We start from the raw sequence: 24645 nt of genomic DNA on the forward strand, positions 1-24645 counted from the left end.
ACTTCGGACAAAAGCCCAGGCCATTCAGCTCCTTAATGACCATCAAGGTCCTTTAAATATACTCCGAGTATATTTAAAGGACCTTGATGACCATGAATGTGGTATTAGAAGTTGCACACCGACGGACTGCAGAGCCAAAGGTCTCAAGTCCTAGCAATGGCCATTTTTGGCTTCTTATGTACTACAGTACTCTTAAATTCTTGAAGTAAATTCCAAAAAGTCCAAAGGATAATCAAAATACTTAGTAAAGAGCTAACCAGCACAACAATGTTTGGAATTTCTACAAATTCAGGGCGACAGCCAATTACCCAAGGTAACTAACTTATCTACCCGTGGAAAAGGAAACATTTAATTAATATATTAACTGAACCGTTTATTCATTAATAAAACAATTATTTGAAAATCTTTCCTTGATTAAACTTGCGGCCCTTATTATCTGCACCAGTCCATTTGAAATATTGATCGACGAGTTTCTTGGTTTCTGCTGCATCAGGATCTAGCTTCTTCCATTCGTACGATTCGTAATCTACTGTCCAATCGTCACAAAGCTTCAAAGATACAAAAAAAGATACATTAGTGATGATGTACATGAGGCACAGATCATACATACATTATCACACCTTTGGCACAATTCAGCATGAAAAACTAACAAAGAAAATAGGAAAAGCTTTAAAGGCAAAAATATACTTTCTGGAAAACTTACCGGGAAGCAAAGGTCGTGGCCCCTCCAGACCCAAATACCAGAAATATTGTTTGCGTTATCTTCTCCAAATACACACATGGAGGCAAAGGCATTCTTACGAAGCTTATCTACACGCTGGTACATACCTGAGTAATAGAGAAATTGCAAAAATTAAATATTAGCCTTACTTTGCTTTACAATATTTTCAGTAAATTATTGAGAGCATTTTGAAAATTTCAGATGGCTTACAAGCACCTTCCTACACAAGGTATACTCTTGTATATATATATATATATAAAAATAAAATCGCACTCACCTCCAATAAGATTACAGGTCATGAACACTTTGGCCAGTTCTTCAGCATACCTGTAAAATTAAAGTTTCCATATAGTGCTAAAACTTACTAGAATAGAATCGTGTTGGAAATACTCTACTAATGAAATTAAGACTTAGAAACCACTATTTAGATACATGACAGCAAGAAATCCACAAATTTTGAAACTTACTTGTATTCACAATACCAAATAGAGTAGTGATTCTTGTCAAACTTCTCCCAGAAGTATGGTACAGACTTGTCTTCGTCATTATTGGAATAAAACCGCTTGAAGTCATCCATATTGAAGTCTCTGAAAAATGGGACAAGTTTTGAGTTACAGAAAAACACACTTCCAAAGATACAAGGCACTGGCTTTTACAATAACCAACTTGCTTATTAATAATTAGAAAGATCAAAACAAAGAGTAAATAAAATTCTGCTAATCAAACCAGTAACAATCCCTAATCCTACTGGGGGTGGTGTAATGCACGGGTCCCATCATCGTGTTAGTTATAACACTTCACAGTATTGTAGTAACAAAGCTCGATACAGACAATTACACAAAACCAAAGAAATTTCTTTGGCTGCATTAGCTGTTGCTTGTAATACTATACACAATACACTTTCAAACAACACTGCTATCCACATGACAAATATCAAGTATGGTAATAGCAATAAAGTTTGGATGAAAACACAAGGCACCGCATTAGCTTAAGATAAAGACTTGGATACATACCTAAACCAGTCATGAATATGACCATGTCTACCATTAGATGAAATTTGCAGAGGAAGGCTTTCTGGCTTTCATAGCACAATCTAAAATTATTTTCAGTTTTCAGTAGCTATCACAGAATCCTATCTTTCCAATTTACCTTCACACATTGCCAGTGTATTGTGGAAACCTGTTTAAACATGATTTATCTATTATACCATTGGTATGCATTTCCTGCACAGTGTGTTTTTCTAACAATCGCTGTTACCACTATGGTAATGGCACTTGCACATGTGTATGTTCAATGAAAGCAGCATTTATTATGCATCATACCTACGTAACAATGAAACTACTACTCCAAACCAATCAGAATCAGTGCCTACCACCTGCTGAGCTTTTAGCCTACATATATGCTTTAAAAATAAATCATCTCCCTTTCCTTCCAGATGTTATTAAATGGCAAAATATATCACACTGTTTCCATTATTTGCAAACCCTTCTACCATCAATTGAAGGGTATACACTCGCTAAATTATAATTTTGAAAAGAATTACCAGAAATGCATCAGGTATTTAAAAATCTGGTACTGTATGAGCATTCATAAAAGCGATTACGCTTAAGAGTTGTGGCACCCGGGGTTTAGCAAGGAAGTGACTTACATGTCTAGTCTAGTCTGTAAAAAGAAAAAAAAAATACTACTTGCTTTCTTCCATACTTATTCATCTTTATTTTCATTCATTTGACAATTCTCTATATTTACATTACAATTAAATGATTTGCATCAATCTTATGCGTGTAAATAAACACTTTTACATGAGCAGGCATTAATATTAAGGTAATCTTCCAGAGACCAACTGCACCTTTTCTTGAGAAATGCACCAACTATATGTAATACTAGGTTGTTACTATTCACTTATATTCCTAATTTTGGCTTTGTTATCATGGTTTCCTTACCCAACCAACACACAATTCTGCCCCAATTTCAGCAGTTGGTTACCTTAAAAAACTTTAGGACCAAGAAAAATTCACTCTAAGCACTCCCTCCCACCCACCCATCCAACCTAAATCCTCAGCTTTGGCAAAGTTGTTTCTTCTCTGGTTTCTATATACAATTTGTCTTGCAAAGTCACCTCGGAAGATTTACTTTACCCTCAATTTGACCCCATAACTGTAAAACAGAACAATCAGGGAACACATATGAGGGGTTTAGCCTCTTGCGAGAAGAAACTCATCTACAGTATTATTCCCAGTCTTGCTTTCGAAAACAAAGAAAAAGCCACTAAGTGAAATCAAGTAAACAATAGTAATCAAATTAAAGACCTACTCATGTCGATGCAAAGCAAATAGGCAAAGCTAATAATAAAATCAATCAATGAATAACACCCCTTTTGACATGACTGTGCCACTCAAGTCTTAATAATTCCTTGCAAGTTTGGATCGTATTTAATTGGACAAAACTTTTCAACATCCATTGTATTTCAAGTTTTCGTCCCTTTGGACCCTCTCCCATCTATAATTTTTCTTTTTCTTTTAAATGTATTAAGACATGAAGTCTCATTTTTGGCATTATCTTCAGTGGTGTCCTTACCTCATTTACAACTATTTCAGGAAAATGAATGGCGCACTAAATTTTAAAAATTGTTTTCCTCAAAACTTTACCAAACTGTTTATACAATTAGGTAACTTGCATTAACAGTCTACCTATAAGCAATGTAACAAAATATGCATCCTGGGTTTTGTAGCACCTTGTCACAATTCAGTATTTGAAAAATAAAAGGAGCCCTCAAATCAACCACACCAAAATAACTGAGGGGTGTCACATGTAATTTGCAAAAAAACTACTGAACTACTTTTTAGTGTGACATTCCCCAGCTCTACCATAAAAACGAGGCATGCTCCCCACAAAGCTCAAATTCCAAGACAATAAACATTCTATATACAATAAACATTACCCAAGAAGTGTTTCTTCTCTAGTTACCTGACAACAAATGTGTCAAGTCGTAGAGGGAAGAATCACTTTACCCTCAGTTGGGACCCCTTGATTGTCTTATTAACAAACAAGGCACACAAGCTAAGGGAAGTCAAACCACTGTTCAAAGTCACATTAACCTGTCAACTTAATTTATAATAAGTCTTAAATCATCAAAATACTATGCACTTGCGCTTTTGACATTTGGTAAGTTTTCCCATATCTAAAACTTGTCGCTTTTTTTCTAATAACATTCCTATACCTTACAATTTGATTATACTCAATGATGAGAATGGCCTCAACTCCATGTACAAGGAACAATGCCCGGATTTAATATGATTCAACACAATTAAAAGGTGTAAAAATATTTGATAACTGCCAGCTCCATTGGCAAACATGCATCTGTTCACACCGGGTGCATCAGGTAACAATCTACAATAACAATTGAGCACCAAATTGGCCAACTTACTGGAAACTGGAGGTGTCTAGTCTAATGTGTAGTCTCAATTGTCCCTGCACACCTTCACTCTTGAAACAGCTACACCAGTAAAACTTATTAATAGTTCGAGATTTGTTGCTCTAACCTCTACTCCAAAAACACCTAACAGCTATCAGGTCGAACTCATCAAGATCTCCAAGTACATTATTCTTATTTAAATCAGCTACTATTTACCTGCTCCTTAGCAATCTTTTTACCATGTGGCTGGCATATCCGAGTGATTACTCACGGCCATGTTTCTTACCATTTTTACTTAACACAAAATATTGCAATAAGTCATACAGGTAAGAATTTACTATGCCCCAAGCTTGACCCCTTGACTGCATAAAAACAACCAGGGAACACATAAATTGGGGTTTCACTATAAAAAATTACACAAGAACTTTTTAAACTACACCTAGACAAGTCTCTAATGAAAAATACACAAAACCAACAGGACAGGATCACTACTACTTTGGTTCTGCATTCTCATTTGAAAAGAACTCGTGCAACTTGTTCAAAACAGATCTGTTACGCGTTACTCTAGGCTGGCCACTGGAGGTTGGCTCACTTAGCACTTTCTCAAGAAGCTCCTTTCCGCCATCAACAAAGGCATGTCTAAGATTGTCTAAAGTCAAACCAGACTTGCCAACCGTTTCTGCCATGCCACTTGAAAGATGTTTGGAGTTAATAAGGGACTTGAGTGACTCAGCATTCTCCTTGCCCTTTTTGCTATATTCAATGTAATCCAAGAGAGACTGGTAGGTGAATGAAAACTTGAGCAGTTTTTTGTCACTCAATTTATGCTTCATTACAAGTTTTTGCAGTGACTGTACATCAGCCAAGGAATCATGAGCCTCATAAGTCTCCTTTAAGATTTTTGACACAAGTTCCTCTTGCCTATAACTGGACATTTTTGGATAAAGTTCTTTAAACATGGGCAGTGTATCAATAAACCCAGTTACCAGCTGACCTAATTCCTCTAACAGACCAAATTTGTTGTAATTATTCACAAGGCGCCTTGCATCAAAGTTGTAACAATTGTGGGCCACAAGTACAACAGGTGCTAAAGGTCTTATCCAATTAAGCCATTTTTGTAATGCTTCACGAGGTTCTAAAGCTTCCACCTTCTTTCCTTTCAAATGCAAGGAACCAGAATCAAATGTCAACCCAGTTATTTCTGATGCTTTCCATGAAACTTTTTTGCTTGGTAAGATATATTGATTGAAGTATTGCTGACCAACCACAGAGGACAATTGGACAATATCACAGTCTGCCTCTAGCCCCGTTGTTTCTAAATCAAAATACACCACTAATTTTGGCATTAATTCAATGTGTTTCAGATGAACCTTTTCCACAGGAGGAGGAACAAATATGTCCGAGGATGAGCTGCCCCTAGGTGTAACATTTTCAACTACAGGAAGGGAAGTTGTGGTGTCAGAATCATACAGGGAAGAACCTCCATCAGAACTTTGGCTTTCTACTAAAGGAATAAGAGTTGGGATAGAACTCCCACTTGACCCTTGGTTGCTGTCTTGTTCCCTCGGCTTGTCCCCATCCAACCTAAAAACATGACAATTGTCAATGTTTTTATTTGGAGGTAAGAAACAACACGTTTCCCTTCAGTTCACTTCAGGAAAAATTCTAAAAACCACCTGCAAAAATCTCTGGATCTTTCCTAGCGACCCCTCAAGGGTTTTCAGGAGTCATTTCTTGGACTAATATTCCTTGGGGGTCATTACCTTTATATTTACACTTTTTTTTTTCTTTTTTTATGGTAATCCCAATGGGTTTATACTAAACATGCCGCAAGGTGGATCCATACCAGGGTAAAACCCTTGGGGGTTACTCTCTAGGAAAGATCAAATTCCTTTAAACATTGCACTTGTCCACATCCTAAACTATTTCAATACCATATACCATCTGTTTTTTGAACTTGACAGGCATGCAATTTGAGATGCAAGATCATAAAGCTGTAATACTAAAAGCACTATTAAAGCACTCACCCTGCAGGGAGGGCATCAAGAGGATCCTTGGATTTGGGTGCAGCTGGGGCAGCAGGAGAAGGTTCCTTTTCTTTTTTAGGCGGCTCCTTTTTGGGTTCCTTCTTCTCCTTTTTCTCTTGCTGTAAAGCAAACAACGCGAGTTATAACACTGTACTTTCATCGAAACCTATATCACATCTTTGATAACCTGACAACCCAATTTAACCAGTTACAGAAAGTCTGTATGCCTCCTACCTTCTTTTCACCTCCGCCCTGCTTGATCTTTCCTTGAACTTCTGCGAATTTCTTGTTGTCAAACTGAGCCATTTTATCACACAACTTGAAGTCACCGATGACAGCTTTCACTTGGGGCTGGTTGATGATGGTTGTAAACCATCGATTGACATTCTGGAATGGCTTCCTGAAGGAGGGTTCCAACACATACTGAAATATTTAGACACTTCATTTATTCTAACGTAAATTCGCCACTGGGAAATTTTAATAACTTGTATGAATATGTTCCCCACAATATTTGAAAAAAATGAAGACAATAGTAGGGATTTCAAACTAAATTTAAAATTCCAGGACCGGTAGAGAACAAACCTGGTAGAGATGGAGGAGCGTGCAGCACACTGAAACATCAGCAAGAGAGATTCGCTCGCCTACCAAGAAGGTGCGGGGTAAGAGATGGGTATTGAGAGCACCAAGGGCTTTCTTAATATCTTCCTTTGCCCTCTCAGTGTTGCTTTTGTTGAACTGCATTATTCCCAGGCAGGGGAACACCCACGTGCATGAGGCCGGTAGGATTTCATTATCTATGAGGCAAACAAGTGCATTAGTTGGCATAAGAAAAAATCTTCACATACATGAACTGCAGGTTCAACTATTTCAATATAGGTCCTTACTCAGTAGACCATTACTGAAAAATTATACATAAGTGACATTACTTTTTCCTTTGCAAATCCCCTCATTCCCAACAACTATGATAGGGAGCAAAGTAGCAATCAAAGGGAAATACTGCTTCTCATACTGAACTATGGATGAAAGCATCTGCAAGAATGTTGGAAAAAAAAAAAATAATAATAATAATAACAACATGTACTACTAGGATACAGCATAGGTCACAATTAACAGAGAAAATCACTACTACACTTAAGTTATTATTTTTGCAACTTAAAATGTTTCATAACCTAGTGGAGTAACTAAATAAATTCCATCACCAGAAATACACATTTCTCACACCTCAATAGAAACCCTGAGAATTGAACTCACGGCCACTAAGGTGGCAGGCCAAGACCATACCAATCACACCATTGAGGTAATGGAGCTGGTTCTCATGCATTAGCCTTATCAAATAACTCTGAGAACCTCGTGTTCTTTGACAAAGATGTACTAGGTTTCTAAAACCAAAATACAGTGTTAACTGCGTCTTCCAGGGTGTCCCTAGGACAAAGACAATCTTGGTTTCCTAAAACCATAAAGAGCTAACTTTGTCCCCTCCAGGCTTAATCACTGACACAGACAGCAGTTTTCTAAACACAAAAACCCAAAGGTTAACTGCCTTTTCTAGACTTGACCTATCTAAGGTTTCAACTGCCACCAACAGAGAACTGTTTCCTCCTCTTCCCAATCAAGAGGCTAAACTGGAATTTTTATAGGTCTCTGAAAAACTTGACCGTAATAGTATTCTCGGCTCTAAGGTAAAAAGATAACAGCATTTCCTATAAAACCGACCTACAATGTGCTCAAAATAAATTTACTCTTAACCGCTGACAGTATTGAATGAAAGGTTTTAGTATTTAATTCAATGAACTCAATCCAGAGGCTCAAAAGAATCTGCAGATAAAATTTAGACCTGCAGCTAAATGCCAGAGACTGAGTTGAAGGGGCAGGTGCTGATTATCAGCCAGATCTAATAGCACGGCACAATACCAGGAGAGTAGACAGTTAAATCTTACTATATCTGAAAGAGAGACTGATGTCTACAACAAGGTGGTGAAAATTCCTCTAAAACGGCGCCCCAAACAATATGCAAACTGCTGCCTGACACAGTTGTTTTCCACTTAATTCAAGATAGAATCCCTGATAATTTCAAAAATCAAATTGGGAGGAGACTGTTGAGCATCTCCAAGCCTTTAAGTGAGAGAAGCAGAAATTAGTGGCAGCGCATGAATTCTGTAGTATTAGTTGATTTCCCTTTAAGGAAATTAGAAGACATACCGACAGCCCTTGCAAGTTTGAAAATCATTTGTACTGAGGCTACTAGGGGTCACTGAGCAACTCTTCAACTTGAAATTTGGTCAATATTTCATTAGAGTACAGAGAATCAGGGGTAAACAAACACATTCACTGCTCAAGCCTGAGGGCCTTCAAAGGAGTAGTATTCGATTGGTTGGTCCCGTTCATCTGCATGCTAATTCCACAGAACTGTTGAACTTGTGTACTTAGTAGGTAGTTTCCCCAATCGCCATCCCTGTCCTACTGCAGAATGAATTATCAAAATTTAATTCAATCAATCAAGTAATCTTTCCACTATGATTGCTTCAGACCAGGGATAAACCTGCTGGCCATCTTCAATGGTATTTCCACTGCCCAGACATCTAGTAAGCTTTACCAACCATGGATGCAGGTTTAAAAACAAAACCGTGCTCTTGGTTTCTGCATCCCTCCTACAGAACTTAGCAACAATGATGGTACTGGATCATTTACAAGCTTAATGAAAATTAGCTGTACACCAAAATCTCTTATGCTAACAAGTGTGTGATGTAATTGAGCACAATTGTTCTTACAGCTGAAATCCCTAGTGAAGCCATGTCATCCTCACATCAAGATAAGAATGAGTTAGGTTAAGTCGACTGAAAATCAAATTGCACCTTGAAGACTTACGCCGCCACCTCTCCAAGCTGATGCAGAGAAGAAGCAATATAAAACATACTGAGCATTATGTTCAATTTAACACACTAACCTGAGACACCATATCAGTATGTCCAAAGCACTCGTCAACCACGAGTTTCTCTCTTTACAGGAAAGGGAAAAGAAAACCCTGTATTGCAAGAGACAGCACTCAGTGGCTTCTTTAAAAGACAAGAAAATCTAACCAGCTATGAACGCCATAGTACAAAAAAATATTCAGAAAAGTGCTCCAACTGAGGGAAAAAACTTGGCTTCTCTTCTCCAAATACTTAAAAGAGCACTGAAATACTCGAGATAAGCGAGACCTATTCCCAATGTGGCCTCTTTCCTCAAATAAAAGAGCATACAGCATAATGCAGCACTCCAGGAAACACACTTGCTCTATGTATATTCTGAGAGGGCAGAGTTAATATGCAGTGGCCGTGTTCCTTTCAGTCCTGTAGGTCCTGATATAGCGAGTGTTTTTAAATCATGGCACCACGTAAAAGATGAAATATGCAAGAAAAACCATACAGTATGAGTGAAACCATGCCTAATAGAGAGGTTTTACCATATGATTTAAAATGTTATTGTTATAATACAATTAAGTTTGTTCATACTTACCTGGCAGATATATATATAGCTGTATTTTCTGAAGTCCGACAGAATTTAAAAATTCGCGGCACACGCAGTGGTCGCCGGCCAGGTGGTAGTACCCACCAATTCCCGCCGCTGGGAGGCGGATATCAGGAACTATTCCCATTTTCTATTCATCATTTTATCAGTGCCACTGTCTCCTGAGGGGAGGTGGGTGGGCACTTTAATTATATATATCTGCCAGGTAAGTATGAACAAACTTAATTGTATTATAACAATAACATTTTGTTCATGAAACTTACCTGACAGATATATATATAGCTGAATCCCACCTTCGGATGGTGGGAAGAGACAGAATAGGATTTTTGGGAAACTAAATTAAGTAGATGATATACATCTTGGTTCCTGACCTGTTAGCATAGCCGACTTCGTGATTACTGTTACCAAAGTCTGCTTCTGCGTTACTAGGGAGTTGCCAGCGAGGTAGAAGAACCTGTAATGCTGGTGCGCTCTAGATGTCTGTCCACGTGAGTGACCACAATGTGACTAGACCATATGACCATACTTCTGAGGGCACCGAAGCTAAAACCACCACCTGACCTAACCTATCAAAGTTAGTTCCATAACTTCTAGGCTAAAGAAAAGGAACGCGCCTCAAGCGACCAACCCTTCAAAGTTAAAAGCACACCTATCCCTTTTCTATAGGATAGGATTCGTGTTGCTTCTTGCACCCAATAATATATCTACGGATATGTATGGTCCTAGCGACTTACGGATCTGAAATGTCGTCTTCACATCCCGTCGGGAGTGTGAAGCGAACACAGAGTTGCTTCGCTAAAGCGTGGCACTCAGATGTTACTGAGTGTCATGCTCTGTTGAAATGCTTCCGAGGCCGCGCCCTCACCTCTTGAGCATTCATGTTAAGAAAAAATCTCAAATCTTTATGCAAACATAATGAATGAGACCATCGTTAAAAGAACTCCTTGGCTATAATGACAGGGTGTTCTTGGACATGAACCAGTCTGGTCTTTTTTACGGAACACCGCAGATTGTCGGGAGTGTGAAGCGAACCCAGAGTTGCTTCGCAAAAGCGTGGCACTCAGGATGTTACTGAGTGTCATGCTCTGTTGAAATGCTTCCGAGGCCACGCCCTCACCTCTTGAGCATTGATATTAAGAAAAATCTCAAATCTTTATGCAAACATAATGAATGAGACCTCTTAAAAGAACTCCTTGGCTATCATGCCAGGGTGTTCTTGGACATGAACTAGTCTGGTCTTTTTACGGAACACCGCAGATTGTCTGTTGACCTTGACTTTCTATAGTTTTATCAAGATAAAACTTGAGAGACCCTACAGGGCACAGGACTCTCTAATGCCCTTGCCCAATAATTTGTGCCATACCCTTGGTCTCCAAGCCTTACGGGTCAATGGTTAGACAGTTTTCGTTCTTATCAAGAACGGAAGGCTTAGCGGACAGACCGCATTATGTCCTTTAAAGCCAAAACCTCACTAACCCTCCTTGCCGTGGCTAGAGCGGTTAGAATATTAGCCTTTCTGGTCACGTGTATTAAGTTCGCAGAAAGGATAGGTTCGAAATGCTTTCGGCATCAGAAACTCAGACTATGTCTAAGTTCCATGCCGGAACCTTTGATCCAGAGAATTTCAAGATCTCCACAGACCTCAAAGATCGTGAAGCTTTGTTGTTTGACAGAACCGAATCTCTGAGCCTAGAGGCCGTCAACAACATATTTGCATATTCTACAATAGTTAGGACTTCTATCTTATCTCATACTTCATACGGAAAGATAGAACCATAACAAAATTCACAGAGGTCGAGGTGGAGGAACAGTCATTTCCCTTCACTATCTCCAGAAACGGCCCCCTCCGATTGAAAACTGAAAATAGGCAGCACTGCTTTGCCTTGGCCAAGAGACTGCCATTAATCTTGAAGCTCTTATCGCTTCTCGATAGTCTGAACGCCTTCAGAGTCAGAGAGGAGAGATATTAGATACTTCACTAAGTGACGATGTTAGATTACACAGATTCTCTCGGGTAAGGGTCTTTGGACAATTCTCTGAATTACCTGACCTCTGTGAATCCAACCTCTTAGAGGCCAACATGTGGCGACTAAAGCTAATCCTCTAGGATCATGAATAAGGGAACAACTTAAGAGGAAGCTCCTTCGTCTTCAATATTACGAAAAACTTAACGAAAGGACGCCCTCAGTCTCTCCTCACTTTCGACATACTTCTAAGTGAGGATTACTCAGACGTCAGTAGTTGTTGCCTTCGATCGAGAAGACCCGCACAGACGTGCACTAGTTTAACGAACCTCTTGAGGATCGTTACGTTCCGTGCCCAAGCCCATAACCAATTCTCTCTTCTCGAGCTATCTGTCAACGGGGGCGTGAGAGAGCTGAGAAATTATCCGAGATGATTTGGGCCACTCGATCCAAACTCACCCTTCGAGGAACTGGAGAGCCGACCTATTTGGCTTCCAATTCTTTCAGACAATGTGCCAGAACATCTGTTCTCTGTTCGGATGTCTGGCACCCTCTCGCTATCACCCGAGGTGATCCTCAAGCCGTTGAGAGAAAATTAGAATTACAAGATCTTTGATGTTATTCCAATTTCTTCGTGAGGAAAATTTAGTAGAGGTCTGAATTGCTGTTTATTCAGGGAAAACAAGCTTCTCCAGCGAGGAAATGGTCCCCAGCAAACTTATCCATTCCCTCACTCAGCCTGCTTCCTTCCCTAAATAAGGCTGCGCTTTGCATAAGCAGGAGAGCATTATTATAGTGCTATGCCGCGGTAGATTCGTACAGAATGTTACCGTGCGGTAAACCCGCACCTAACAAGTATAAGAGATATCTTGTTGAAATTTTCTAAGTAAACGGCAGGTATGATCATTCAAGATTACTAGAAATTTCCTCAACCCGAGGCTAAAATCCATGATTGTAGGGCAGAGAGACGGTTTATTCAGCCATTCCCGCAAGGGAGAGAGACGTAACCAACCGCGCATGACACCGAGCTAGCCGGTACTGCGTAGATCACAGTAACAGCAGCCTTGATCATCGTCTCGCACTATGTGCCTGAGTTGCCAGCTACTCCTTTTACGAAGGGATAGGTATGAAATTATCGAGCCAAAGGAAACTCTCAAGCAGGCATATTTAAACGAAACAAAATTCGCTAAATACAGAAGCTGAGTTGATGTTGCAGTTCAATTAGAATACTTCTCGTCTAAGTCGCAATCCGTAGTTTCAAAATCCTAGGCGGAGGTCTGTAAACAGTTGTTTACCGACCGGCGACAGAAAAAAAATATGAATAGAAAAATGGAATAGTTCCTGATATCCGCCTCCCCAGCGGCGGGAATGGGTACTACCACCTGGCCGCCCACTGCGTGTGCCGCGAATTTTTAAATTCTGTCGGACTTCAGAAAATACAGCTATATATATATCTGTCAGGTAAGTTTCATGAACAAATGAAATAATTTAAGGAAAATAACCCAGATGATTATAGAAATTATTTAAGAATGACTGATGATGACTGGGGCGTTTCTAATTTTGATTGCTGCTTTAGGTACAGTAATTGGGTAACGGAATCCATTCATATAGTTTAGGAGGACCTCTGAATATACAAATTGCTTTTCAGCTTTTTCATTTTATTTATCCTACCCAAAAGGTTTACCCTCATTTCAGAATGTTTCTCACGCTCTCAAGGTGATATGGAATGTATCATTCTTGAACGTACTTTACTTCGTATAACAGGAATCTAAGTTGACTGGAGATGAATGAATTTGAATATCGATGATGAAAGGTGTGATATGGATCACTATGGACATATTTCCTCTTAAATGTTTTACTAGTGAAATTCACAGTCGGTTAAGAATGTGAATGTTATTACCGCCACGTTTATCCTTTAAAATGTTTTACAAATTAATAGTAAAAATAATTTATATTAGTCAAAAGATACCATGAAAGGCTAGCCATTTTGGCTTTCACAAAAGCTGTTTGCATTTTTTTTTTTTTTTTTACATAATTCCAGTAATTGCTCATAAGCTGCCCGTCTTTTTTCTTAATTGGAATAATCCGGACTTCGTATTTTCCACAAGTACGGTAGTGCTCTGTACAGGTCCAAAAAAAAATCACGAATGAAATCATGAGATAAATACTTGACTGACTGCGACATCCTTTCACAACAGCAGTACTGGCCCAACTCCGAGGAAATAGGGTATTGCACATGCTGAAAGGACGACGGGACAGGACTGGCATCAATAGGCCCCAAACACGATAAAGACTGGCCGGTTGCTATGAATTCAGCGCCAGTCGCGCACGTGTATGGCCGCCTTTAGTTGGATCCCACACCTCCTACCAGAATCCAACCATGGCGGTTTGTTTACGTTTCTTGGCCCTGAACCAAAGCTTCAAAGATTGTTCAGTCTAAGTAGACTATGGCAGGTAACATTTTCCAGTTACTTTACTTTACAAGAGTTTAAGGTAATATTTTGTCGGTTGGCTGTAACAAATCTGTTACTTACCCTGAACTGTATGTCGGTACATCGCACCCCTTGTACTGTCAAGTAGTCTTCAAAGGTAAATTATGGTTTAGTTTCAGTCGACCTGAATAAATATTACTTTTTAAATTCTTGTTCAGAAGGTAATATAACATAGGAAAACATCAACTGCCATAGTCTATTTTACCACGGAATGCAACCCCAGGTATATTTATGGGGAAATAAACTGCCATGCAAGGAAAAGAAATACATGCTCCCTGATCGGAGTCAGTCTAAAAGTTGCCACTAGTGAATTTATGGGCTATAAAAAGTAACGGAACCTTTCCTCAATTTGATGGCGTGTAACATCGATGCTCGCAGTGAGTGAATATGTTCACCAGCCCAAACCTGTTATTGCTCCTCGTACAAGCACATCAGTCCTTAAAGGGTTAGGCAGAAAGTCCTCTGAAAATCCTACATTTATTTTCAAGATCACGCATTATACCATTATAGCCAGCAAAATATGCATCGCTTCTTTTGAAAAACCAACATACTGTTAGTTAACACAGCAATCATTCTTATAGAACCTAACGTTCTTTGCCTTGATTCCTGTGGTGGTCTCAAACGCTGGTACCTACTTGAAAAAGATATTCATGTATTATCATAGGACAAAACATAAGACATTTATTCTAAAAAATCCAATGTACAGTACTGTGATAGCATCAAACAGCCATGAAATACCACCAAGCGCCTATACACAATGATGGCAAGAATTCTGAACAGCTAATTCATTTGAATCACACCTAGAGGAAACCAGGTGTACTAGACAGTCATCCACTCAATCTTTGGTTGGAATTACCTTGCCAAGTGGGAATTTCTTCAAAAAGGCATCAGATTTGTTGGTCTCTCCAAAAACAGTTGTTGTCGACACTGACCTTGATGTCAAGTATTTTGAACAGCTAAATCATTTGAATCACACCTAGTGGAAACCAGGAGTACTATACAGTCATCCATTCAATTGAATCAAATGTTAGTTCCTTCACTATGATGACAGACACAGAAGTCACGTAATCAACTCTTCAGGAACACACAGCCAGCAACTTATACCTCAGCCCCATCAAAACGATGAGAAAAGAGGCCCATCACTGGTGAATTACTCTGCCACACTTGTAACACAAAAAAAGTGATAAACTTGATTTGCTGACTTAAAAATGTGGCGCGCACACACCCAAAGTGAATTACCATTAACTCTATCAAGTATTTTGAGTGAGAATTACCTTGCCAAGTGGGAATTTCTTCAAAAAGGCATCAGACTGTTGGTCTTGCCAAAAACAAAAGTTGTTGTCGACACTGACCTTGATGGCAAGAATTTTGAACAGCTAAAACATTTGAATCAAACCTTGGAAACAAGGTGTACTAGACAGTCATCCACTCAATATTTTGTTGGAATGCACTCCTATCAAGCAGAGATATATGCTAACTTTAACAGTAGGAAAGATTTGACACAAATAACAAAATTTACGCAGGAAATAGATTATTCTTACCAGCAAAGTTCATCCAGGCAACAACCTGGGCCTGATCCATGGCCGTCTTCCCACGGAGCTGATCATTGGCCACAGCCCATGCAATGGCATTGCTTTCAAAGATGCACTTGCCATCGGTGGTCTCAAACGCTGGTACCTACTTGAAAAAGATATTCATGTATTATCATAGGACAAAATACATAACATTATATTCTAAAACACTTAATATATTAGTCCATAAAGAATGGTAGATACTATAGCTGAAAATTCTTTAATTTTCACACATCGTTAACTTACTTCATAAGCAATTGCTGTATTTTTAATTGTCCATTCAATTGAATCAAATGTTAGTTCCTTCACTATGATGACAGACACAGAAGTCACGTCATCAACTCTTCAGGAACACACAACCAGCAACTTATACCTCAGCCCCATCAAAACGATGAGAAAAGAGGCCCATCACTGGTGAATTACTCTGCCACACTTGTAACACAAAAAAAGCGAATAACTTCATTTGCTGACTTAAAAATGTGGCATAGACACACCCAAAGTGAATTAACATTAAATCTACCAAGTATTTTGAGTGAGAATTACCTTGCCAAGGGGGAATTTCTTCAAAAAGGCATCAGACTTGTTGGTCTCGCCAAAAACGAAGTTGTTGTCGACATTGACCTTGGCCCCACTGTACTGTGCTGCAATCAAGGCCTTGAAGGCCCTGAAGTTCTCTGGGTACGTGTACAGCGTCTGCAAAGTGGAAACTAAAATGAGAATCAAATTCATTAAATTGCAACAGACACCTAAATTAATGTTTCCATCAGGGTACTTAATGTGAGCAAGACGAGGGGATACTTTATATACACCATTACATAAGCAAAACTATATATTCTATATATATAAGCATCATCCAAGGTAATTTCCAATTCATTGAAACTTTGTAATACCTTGGTCATTAACCAATTTGTATTAATAACCACTAAAATTTTTACATTCCCTCACAATGCTATGCTATTTCTGACTTATCTAGGTTTCCCATTTCCAAACTCCCTTTAAGCCAATATTACAAACTTTAGACAACTAATTAATTGCTACTTCTTACAGAAATTATATATGCTTGGATTCAAATGATGCCCACTGGGTACAACTGCACCACCTTAAATCTCATAGCATTAAATTACTTTGACTAACTTCTTTAATTCTTTATTAATGGACAAAACAATTGGTATATACTGAAGTATAAATCAATTAACTGTAGTTAAAAAAAGCAAACTACTCCACTTCCTAATAAAATTAGGCACACATTTCATACCCTTTCAAAACTGAGTAGTATACAACACCAAACCTACACATATAGTACACCCACCACAATAATAATTTCCTGTATACTCCTTATATATCTTATATATGATAAAACAGAACACGAGATGTCAACTCCACAGAATGTGGGCCTTAAAACAAACTTCTTGTTCCAGGCCAATTGATCTACCACAACCTTACATACAAATGTAGGACTGCCTTCATTTGCTGATGACATGTGGCACCATGGTAACAAATTTATAAAGCACATAGTAGACAAATTCATAATGCATGCTACAACACTACACAAGTACATATGTTTTGGCCTCTGATCAGCTGGAGATTGTAAGCCTGGTCAATTTTGCTGTGGGGGGACAATAAATTTTTCTAGATGGTTTTCTTTAAGGGGTTATGATAATTTTTCCTATGATTTCCTGTGCCTTCCAAAGGGTCTTTGTACAGCTGGTTTCATATTTACAAAACACAAACACCTAACTCACTCAAATCTCAAGTTTAACTATATATAAAGAGAATGGCAAACTCTTAGAAAATAACAAAGACTGCAGTAGGCTATGAAATTCAAGTTGACTCGTATTTACACGAGGAAAAGAGGCTCCATGCAGTCACAAAACTTGACATGACCAATGACAAATGGAGGATATAGAAATGCAAAATTGATTAGTTGCTTGATTGAATCTAAACTGACATTAAGTGGGACTAAGGCTGCGCGCATTCAATAAGTGTAGGTCACGACTTAACAACAGGCTTTTTTTCCCTCTCCCCCCATTTGTCTTTCCAAGTTTCATTTGAATTTTTTTTCCTACTGAAGTATCTTCACTTTCTATTCATTTCAGTACAGTCCTCCATTCCACCTATGATGCTGCCACCAAGCTGTATGTCAAAAATGCTGAACGGAATATCCACAGTCTCTACCACAGTAGGCAAGCCTATTGCTACACTCAAGCACATTCAATCCACATCTTACCACCATGTCCTAAGGCCAAGGGTGTCAAACTCAATCCTTTTGAGGGCATATTATGCACTTGGTTATAGCCTCGAGGGCCATTAAGATTTGGTAATTAATTATTCCTTGACTCATTTATTAAGATTTGCAATAAAAGAGCCTTATTTCCAACAATTATATCAAATAAATTATGGTCATATGAATGAAAGGTAAAACTAAAGTTCCGTTTTAACAGCTTAGTAACCTGAGTTAAATTTTCCTCGGCTCTAACAGTTAAAAGTAGCCAGAGTTGAAAAATCTCTTGGCACCTCTTGAGCCACATTTGGCCTGCAAGACATGAGTTTGACACCACTGTCCTAGGCCATTCCCCAATCTGTTCCATTCTATGACAGCAAAATGGGCCCACCCCTTCTTATGGTTCCCATTTGATGGTGTCAAACTTCCCATGGGAATTTCATACTCTAGCAACCATTTCAGTCAACATAGGACACGCCCTTGATTTAGGTTTTTTTTTTTTTTTAAACAAATTACCATTCTTCATTTTCAAATTCGAACCCGGACCATAATTGCAAGCACTATGATATTTACAACTTTTGTGGAATTTGTAATAGCAACTGTCCTCTAGATGTGTCAATTATAGTAGTTTTGGAAATAAAATTTTTCTGCTCAATCTACCAGAAAACCCTCGCCAAAGACTTTTCGCACTAAGCATTTTGAATTGGGCCTTGCACTTCCACTATCACCTCCTGTAAACATAAGGCCACTAAAGTTTGTCAACTAAAGATTTTTACTTCAATTACTTGAAACATGGAGCACACTTGTCCTTTTCATCAGGCAACCATGGTTATGTCTGGATTTGGGTTTCATTTTCTTTGGTTTCATGTATAGCCAGCCCTCCACAGGGAAGATTCCCACTCAGACAGACCCTTGTACCTTTTAAAAACATGTTAGTTCTTGTACTTCACAACTGTCATTTAGAGTTTTCTTGTCAGTATAGCTCCTGCACAATGTCTTCAGTTTATCAAATGTGTTTGTTTTTTCGTAAAGCCTTGGTGCGGATTATTCAAAACCTACGAGTGAACGGTGGCTTGGGCTAAACCATGAACTCTAACAAATCCTTCCACTCCATGGTAATTTACTAAATATTTTCAGTTAGCAGGGGAGGGAAATCTGATGTGGAATTGGGCACCGTACATGCCACAGGAAAAAAAAAAAAAAAAAAAAAAAAAAAAAAAAAAAAAAAAAAAAAAAAAAAAAAAAAAATTCACCTACATGGAGAGAATGAAAAACTAGTGGATTTGTGCCAGAGACGTAGTGCCCTTAGGGCAGGGGTTCGAGAGAGAGAGAGAGAGAGAGAGAGAGAGAGAGAGAGAGAGAGAGAGAGAGAGAGAGAGAGAGAGAGAGCCTCCCGCTAGGCCTAGGTAGGGGTATGGCACCGTAAGTTAGGTTAGATAGTGCCGTGCTAATCACTTTTCTCCTGCTCCCCCCACCCAAAAAACACAGTTCCCACTGGGGTCCCCTATAACTGTAGTAGGTTAGGCATGTGTGCAAGAGTATGTGGTAGTTTCTTGTTTTTAAAGTTTTGTGTTTCTAAGGATTCTGCTACACCAATCCGGTGGTTTCTTGCCCTTTCTAGTTAAAATATATATAAAAAAAATTGGTTCAGCACTCTCCTAAACATTTATCCGCATTCATTTAGGAACCTACTCGCAAAGTAACCTAACCTCGCGTGTGCACTGACCTACCCAGTAATTACCTTCCTAACCTGACTTAACGCATTAAGCCATTATCTGGCCAGGGGACCTCTACCCCCTAAAGCAAGAACACTGAATAACAGATACAGATTAGTAGGACTCCATTTAAGAGACTAAATTACCAACTCCTAACAGTCTCCCTACTCTGCACACATTCCATGACATAATGTCCAATATGCTTTTGAACAGGCTGCATCAAGTCGCAGCAGTCATGGCCACGTGTATCAAGAAGTTACGGACAGCGATTCAATTTTAAACTAGCGTTCCACTTCTTCCAGAACCAGTTCGTCGCTGGACAAGTGGTGTTCGTGGTCGGCTGCCAATCCCAGCTCGGCCAACGTGGAATCAGAGAATTTATTTCTGGTGACAAGAAATTAATTTCTTGATATAGTGCGGTTCAGATCCCACAATAAGCTGTAGGTCCCATTGCTAGGTGACCAATTGGTTCCTAGCCACGTAGGAGATCTGTTAATCAGCTCAGTGGTCTGGTAAAGCTAAGATATACTTAACTTTTCTTCTGGAGACAATAGCTGTATCCAGCACCGTGGCTCCACATGTTCATTCAAGCTGCCATTGACCCTTTATTCACCATTTCCCGACAAACAAAACAATAGATACTCCCTCACCCCCTTACCCCAAAAAGGCAAGTTCCTTATTGTAATTGTAAATTTTAGGTAAGGCATGTGTAAAGTACCATACATGCCAAGGACAATTACCCAATTAACGTTTTGAACTGGATATTGGTACGGCAGCCGTATGACTGATTGCGATAGATATTGGTACAGCCGTGAATTGCGCATGCGCAACCCCTTGTTTACTGCCTCTGGCAGATCAGGGACGATCTAGCAAAGATGAACCGAGTAATAATACATCAATACAAAATTTTCACTGAAAAACGGACGTCGTCAGGTTTCAACAAGCTGAAAAAGGCAATAGATGTCGAAGTCAAACTTCGAGAAATTGTATATCCGTAGGTAACGAACAATCGAATCGGCCCTGAAAAGAGATCCGAAGAGGAGATTCAAAGACGATTTGAAGCTTAGCCAGTAAGGTTGCAGCAGTCAGTAGTGCGTCCAATATGGGAATCATGCTGTTCATATAGACCTGATATGGAGGATTACTCAAGATTACTAAGGCCGTTTACCAGAGGATCGACTTTAGTAGTTTTCCTTACTACCATGAATACAGCAGAGAACGATGTGTGTACTTCGTGTACTTCATCTTCTTTGAATCTCCTCTTCGGATCTCTTTTCCGGAACGATTCGCTCATTCCTGACCTACGGATATACAATTTCTAGAAGTTAGACTCTTCATAGACTTCTTGCTTTTTTCAGCTCGTTGAAACCTGGAAACATGTTTTTCAGTGAAAATTGATGTATTATTACACGGTTCAGAGGAAATTTAAAGATGATTTTAGGTATGCAGATAGATTAGCGGTTTTATTTTTCATCTATAGTCAAAATCGATGTTTAAGTATTGTGATTTTTTATTTTTCATTTACTGTCAAAATGTTTTGGTGCTTAGAAGATGACAGCATGGTGCTTCACTTTGACATTTTGAATTGAACATGTTCAGCAAAACAAGTCAGTTCGACTATAATACTGTCGCTGATCTTCTAGGGTCACTTAGCAACAGTGAATGGCAGCTGCTGCCCCCCTCCCCCCCACTGTTATTAGTACAGCAGGAAATCTGAAATTGACGCATGTGCAATTCACTGCCGTACCAATATCCTGTGCCGTAACTTTTTGCCTTGTCATGGCTTGAATTTGGCCCATACTATGACAAATTGGCCAATTTTGGTAGAATTTGGATCAGGAAATAGGCTGCAGTTCAACTGCCTTTGTCTTAGTAGGGTAAAAAACTGCATGGTACAGGGGTGGACCATGTACAATCAATGTGTACAACCCCCAAATAAAGTGCATTATAACGCGTCCTGACATCGGAGATGGGCATCAGATGCGACTTGTTGGTGAGAAACTGAGCTAAAGACCTCTACTCCAGTGTCAGGACGCGTTATAATGTACTTTTCTTGGGGTTGTACACATTGATCATACATGGTCTATCCCTGTACCATGCGGTTTTTTTTACCCTATATATTACTGATTTCAAGCCTACTTTTCCCAAAGCTCCAATACAACACAGGCAGCACCTAGGTTATGTTGACCTAGCCTTATGTTGTTTGTTTGAGTTTGTTTTTACCTTACAATTTTAAGGCAACGAAAGAATACTTGTACATTTGAGGAGAAAATTCTGCAAGATCATGATCCCGGGCTAGTACTAAAAATGACAAAATACATTTGACGCCCCACCCCTAGGGAGTGGGTGTTGTATTCACTGGAACGTTCCTTGTAGTCCGTGCGGAGTTATAGGTATAGACAGAATTATCATTCCTACTGCCATTAATTTTTTTTATCTAAAACAAAGGTTTGCTTGTTCCACACAGCCTACAGTCCTCCTGGCTAACTAGGAAATAAGACAATGGAGGAGATAGGAAATACTAGGGAAATAGACCAATAGGAAGAGATAAGATATACCAATAGGAAAGACAGGAATGACCAATAGGAAAGACTAGGAAATATTGACCATATGAAAGACGAGGAAATAATACCAATAGGGAAAGACGAGGGGAAATTATGACCAATAGGAAAGACTAGGAAATATGGACCAATAGAAAGACTAGGAAATAAGACCATATAGGAAAGACGAGGAAATAGACCTGAATAAAAAGAAAAGAGGGAATATGAACCAATAGGAAAGACGAGGAAATATAGACCAATAGGGGAAAGACGAGGAAATAGACCAATAGGAAAGACGAGGAAATAAGACCAATAGGAAAGACGAGGAAATAAGACAATAGGAAAGACAGGAAATAAGACCAATAGGAAAGACGAGGTATGACCATAGGAAGACGAGGAAATATGACCAATAGGAAAGACGAGGAAATATGACCAATAGGAAAGACGAAATATGACCAATAGGAAAGACGAGGAAATATGACCAATAGGAAAGACTAAGAAATATGACCAATAGGAAAGACTAGGAAATATGACCAATAGGAAAGACTAGGAAATATGACCAATAGGAAAGACGAGGAAATATGACCAATAGGAAAGACTAGGAAATATGACCAATAGGAAAGACTAGGAAATATGACCAAGAGGGAAAAAAAAAAAAAAAAAAAAATTCATTTGAAAAGAAATTTCGGTCTGAGCTGGTCATGTTAAAAGGAGGGTAAGGTACACAGTACGAAAATGTTATCAACCAGTTTGAGAAAATATACATGCTAGTGGAAACAGGTTAAATGCAGCGCACAAATCTACAGTATAGTAATCCTACAGTTTTGGGGTCCAAATCAACTTTAATCTCACTCTCACCTTCTTGTAAAAAAGTAAACTGCTAATATTCTTTGCAAATGCAAAAGTTTGCAGATCTGTCGAAAAAGAAGACATTGGATAAATAAGAAGGAAAAATAGAAATTAAAATAGGAAAGTATACTTAAGGGAATTTCAAAATAGGAAAGGAAAAGATACACACGAGGGCGCAGTGAATTTGGACCACTAAACTGTACGATTACAGATTTATGAAGTTTTGTTCTAGGTTAGGGTACTCCTTAAGTAGGGCGACGTGTACAATATGAACCAGTTTGAATTTTTTTTTTTTTTTGGGGGGGGGGAGGTTAAATGCAACGCACAACTCTAAATTCATACTCTACTCTAGCCTAAAGGATAGAAGACCATATGGCCATTTCACTCGAAATGGATTTTTTATTCTATTCCGTATTCAATTGGTGAAACATTACAATTCCAGCTTTTAAGCATACCATTCAAAAGAATGAGTTTCAATCTTTTGAATGGTATGCTTAAAGACGTAATTGTATTATTGTTTCGCCAGTTAAATACCGAATGAAAAAGTGGTCATTACCCTAATACTTTAACCCCATAAGCTGCCTACCAGTAAGACGACCTTTGCCTACCAGCTGCCGGTCTGGTGAATATCACCACGTTGCTTTCCGTTATACGTAAGATGAGCGAAGTGCAGTTTATATCAAATTTCATAAGAAATGCACGTCGATGACCGAATTAAAACGTATAAGTTTAGGCTGTCGACAGATGGCACGCCGGGTTCGCCGTGACCATAAATAGACGGAGTTGGTGAAAGCGGCCCATACGCATTGCGGATAAATCGCCCACACCGGCAAAAATCACTTCAAACAACGATTTCCCAACAATTTACACTCCAACAGCTTGACACAGAAAACATGCAGGCAAAGAATACCTAAACAACCAACGTCAACATTGCCGTGTGACGAAACGTCACGCAAATATCTGCAAATGCACGAATGTTTTCATCTTACAAATTACACCTTAAATAGCATAATAATTTGACGAAATCAATACAATACCTCCTCATTCGATAATATACACCCTGCTAAGCAAGCTAACGCCCAGCAAAATTACTCAATCTTCTTGATGCAGTGGATAAAGAAAGATAATTTCTGGAAAAGCCGGGACACTCACCCCGTTGACTGCCATGGTTATGGTAGAGGACAGTGAGAGAGCTGCGCATGCGCATTGTCAGATGCCTTTCTTCTTCTTGGTCTGGTTGAAGAATTTGGGACGCGGTAAGTTCAACCTTGTGCAGAAGACTATGAGCAAACCTGCATTTGATCGTACTGTAGGTTTATTATGCTTTTAGGATTTATAGGTTAGCGAGATTTAGATAAAACAGAACGATGTGTGATCGACATAAAGGGGAAATACAACCTTATGGAAAGGCAACGCTATTGCAAAGGTGAGGCAATGTGCGTCAGAGGTGGAATGAATAACAGATGTGACAAACTGATTTTTATTATTATTATTATTATTATTATTATTATTATTATTATTATTATTATTAGAACTGTAATCTTCGCGGAGATAGGAAAAGGGGATTCAATAGAAAGAGCGGCCCACTACTGGAAGAAAAATACTATAACAAATAATTAACTA

At 38.9% G+C, this 24645-nt stretch overlaps 2 protein-coding genes across 2 annotated transcripts; both read right to left on the reverse strand.

Moving 5' to 3' along the window:
* Positions 1 to 245: 245 nt before the first annotated feature.
* On the reverse strand, positions 246 to 24321 carry LOC135209054 (elongation factor 1-gamma-like). The gene is made up of 10 exons (XM_064241624.1): positions 24175 to 24321; positions 16241 to 16390; positions 15668 to 15803; positions 6746 to 6957; positions 6398 to 6586; positions 6164 to 6282; positions 1189 to 1308; positions 999 to 1048; positions 704 to 828; positions 246 to 548 (listed from the first exon to the last, which is right to left on the reverse strand). Exons 1-10 carry the CDS (start codon positions 24187 to 24189, stop codon positions 393 to 395), a joined length of 1272 nt encoding a protein of 423 aa, XP_064097694.1. The 5' UTR covers positions 24190 to 24321; the 3' UTR covers positions 246 to 392.
* Positions 3336 to 6157, reverse strand: LOC135209055 (DNA polymerase III PolC-type-like). Its single transcript, XM_064241625.1, has one exon. The coding sequence runs from the start codon at positions 5480 to 5482 to the stop codon at positions 4628 to 4630; it is 855 nt and encodes a 284-aa protein (XP_064097695.1). The 5' UTR covers positions 5483 to 6157; the 3' UTR covers positions 3336 to 4627.
* Positions 24322 to 24645: the final 324 nt, after the last annotated feature.

This window comes from Macrobrachium nipponense, chromosome 37 (assembly GCF_015104395.2).
Source record: "Macrobrachium nipponense isolate FS-2020 chromosome 37, ASM1510439v2, whole genome shotgun sequence".
Taxonomy (NCBI): Eukaryota; Metazoa; Arthropoda; class Malacostraca; order Decapoda; family Palaemonidae; genus Macrobrachium; species Macrobrachium nipponense.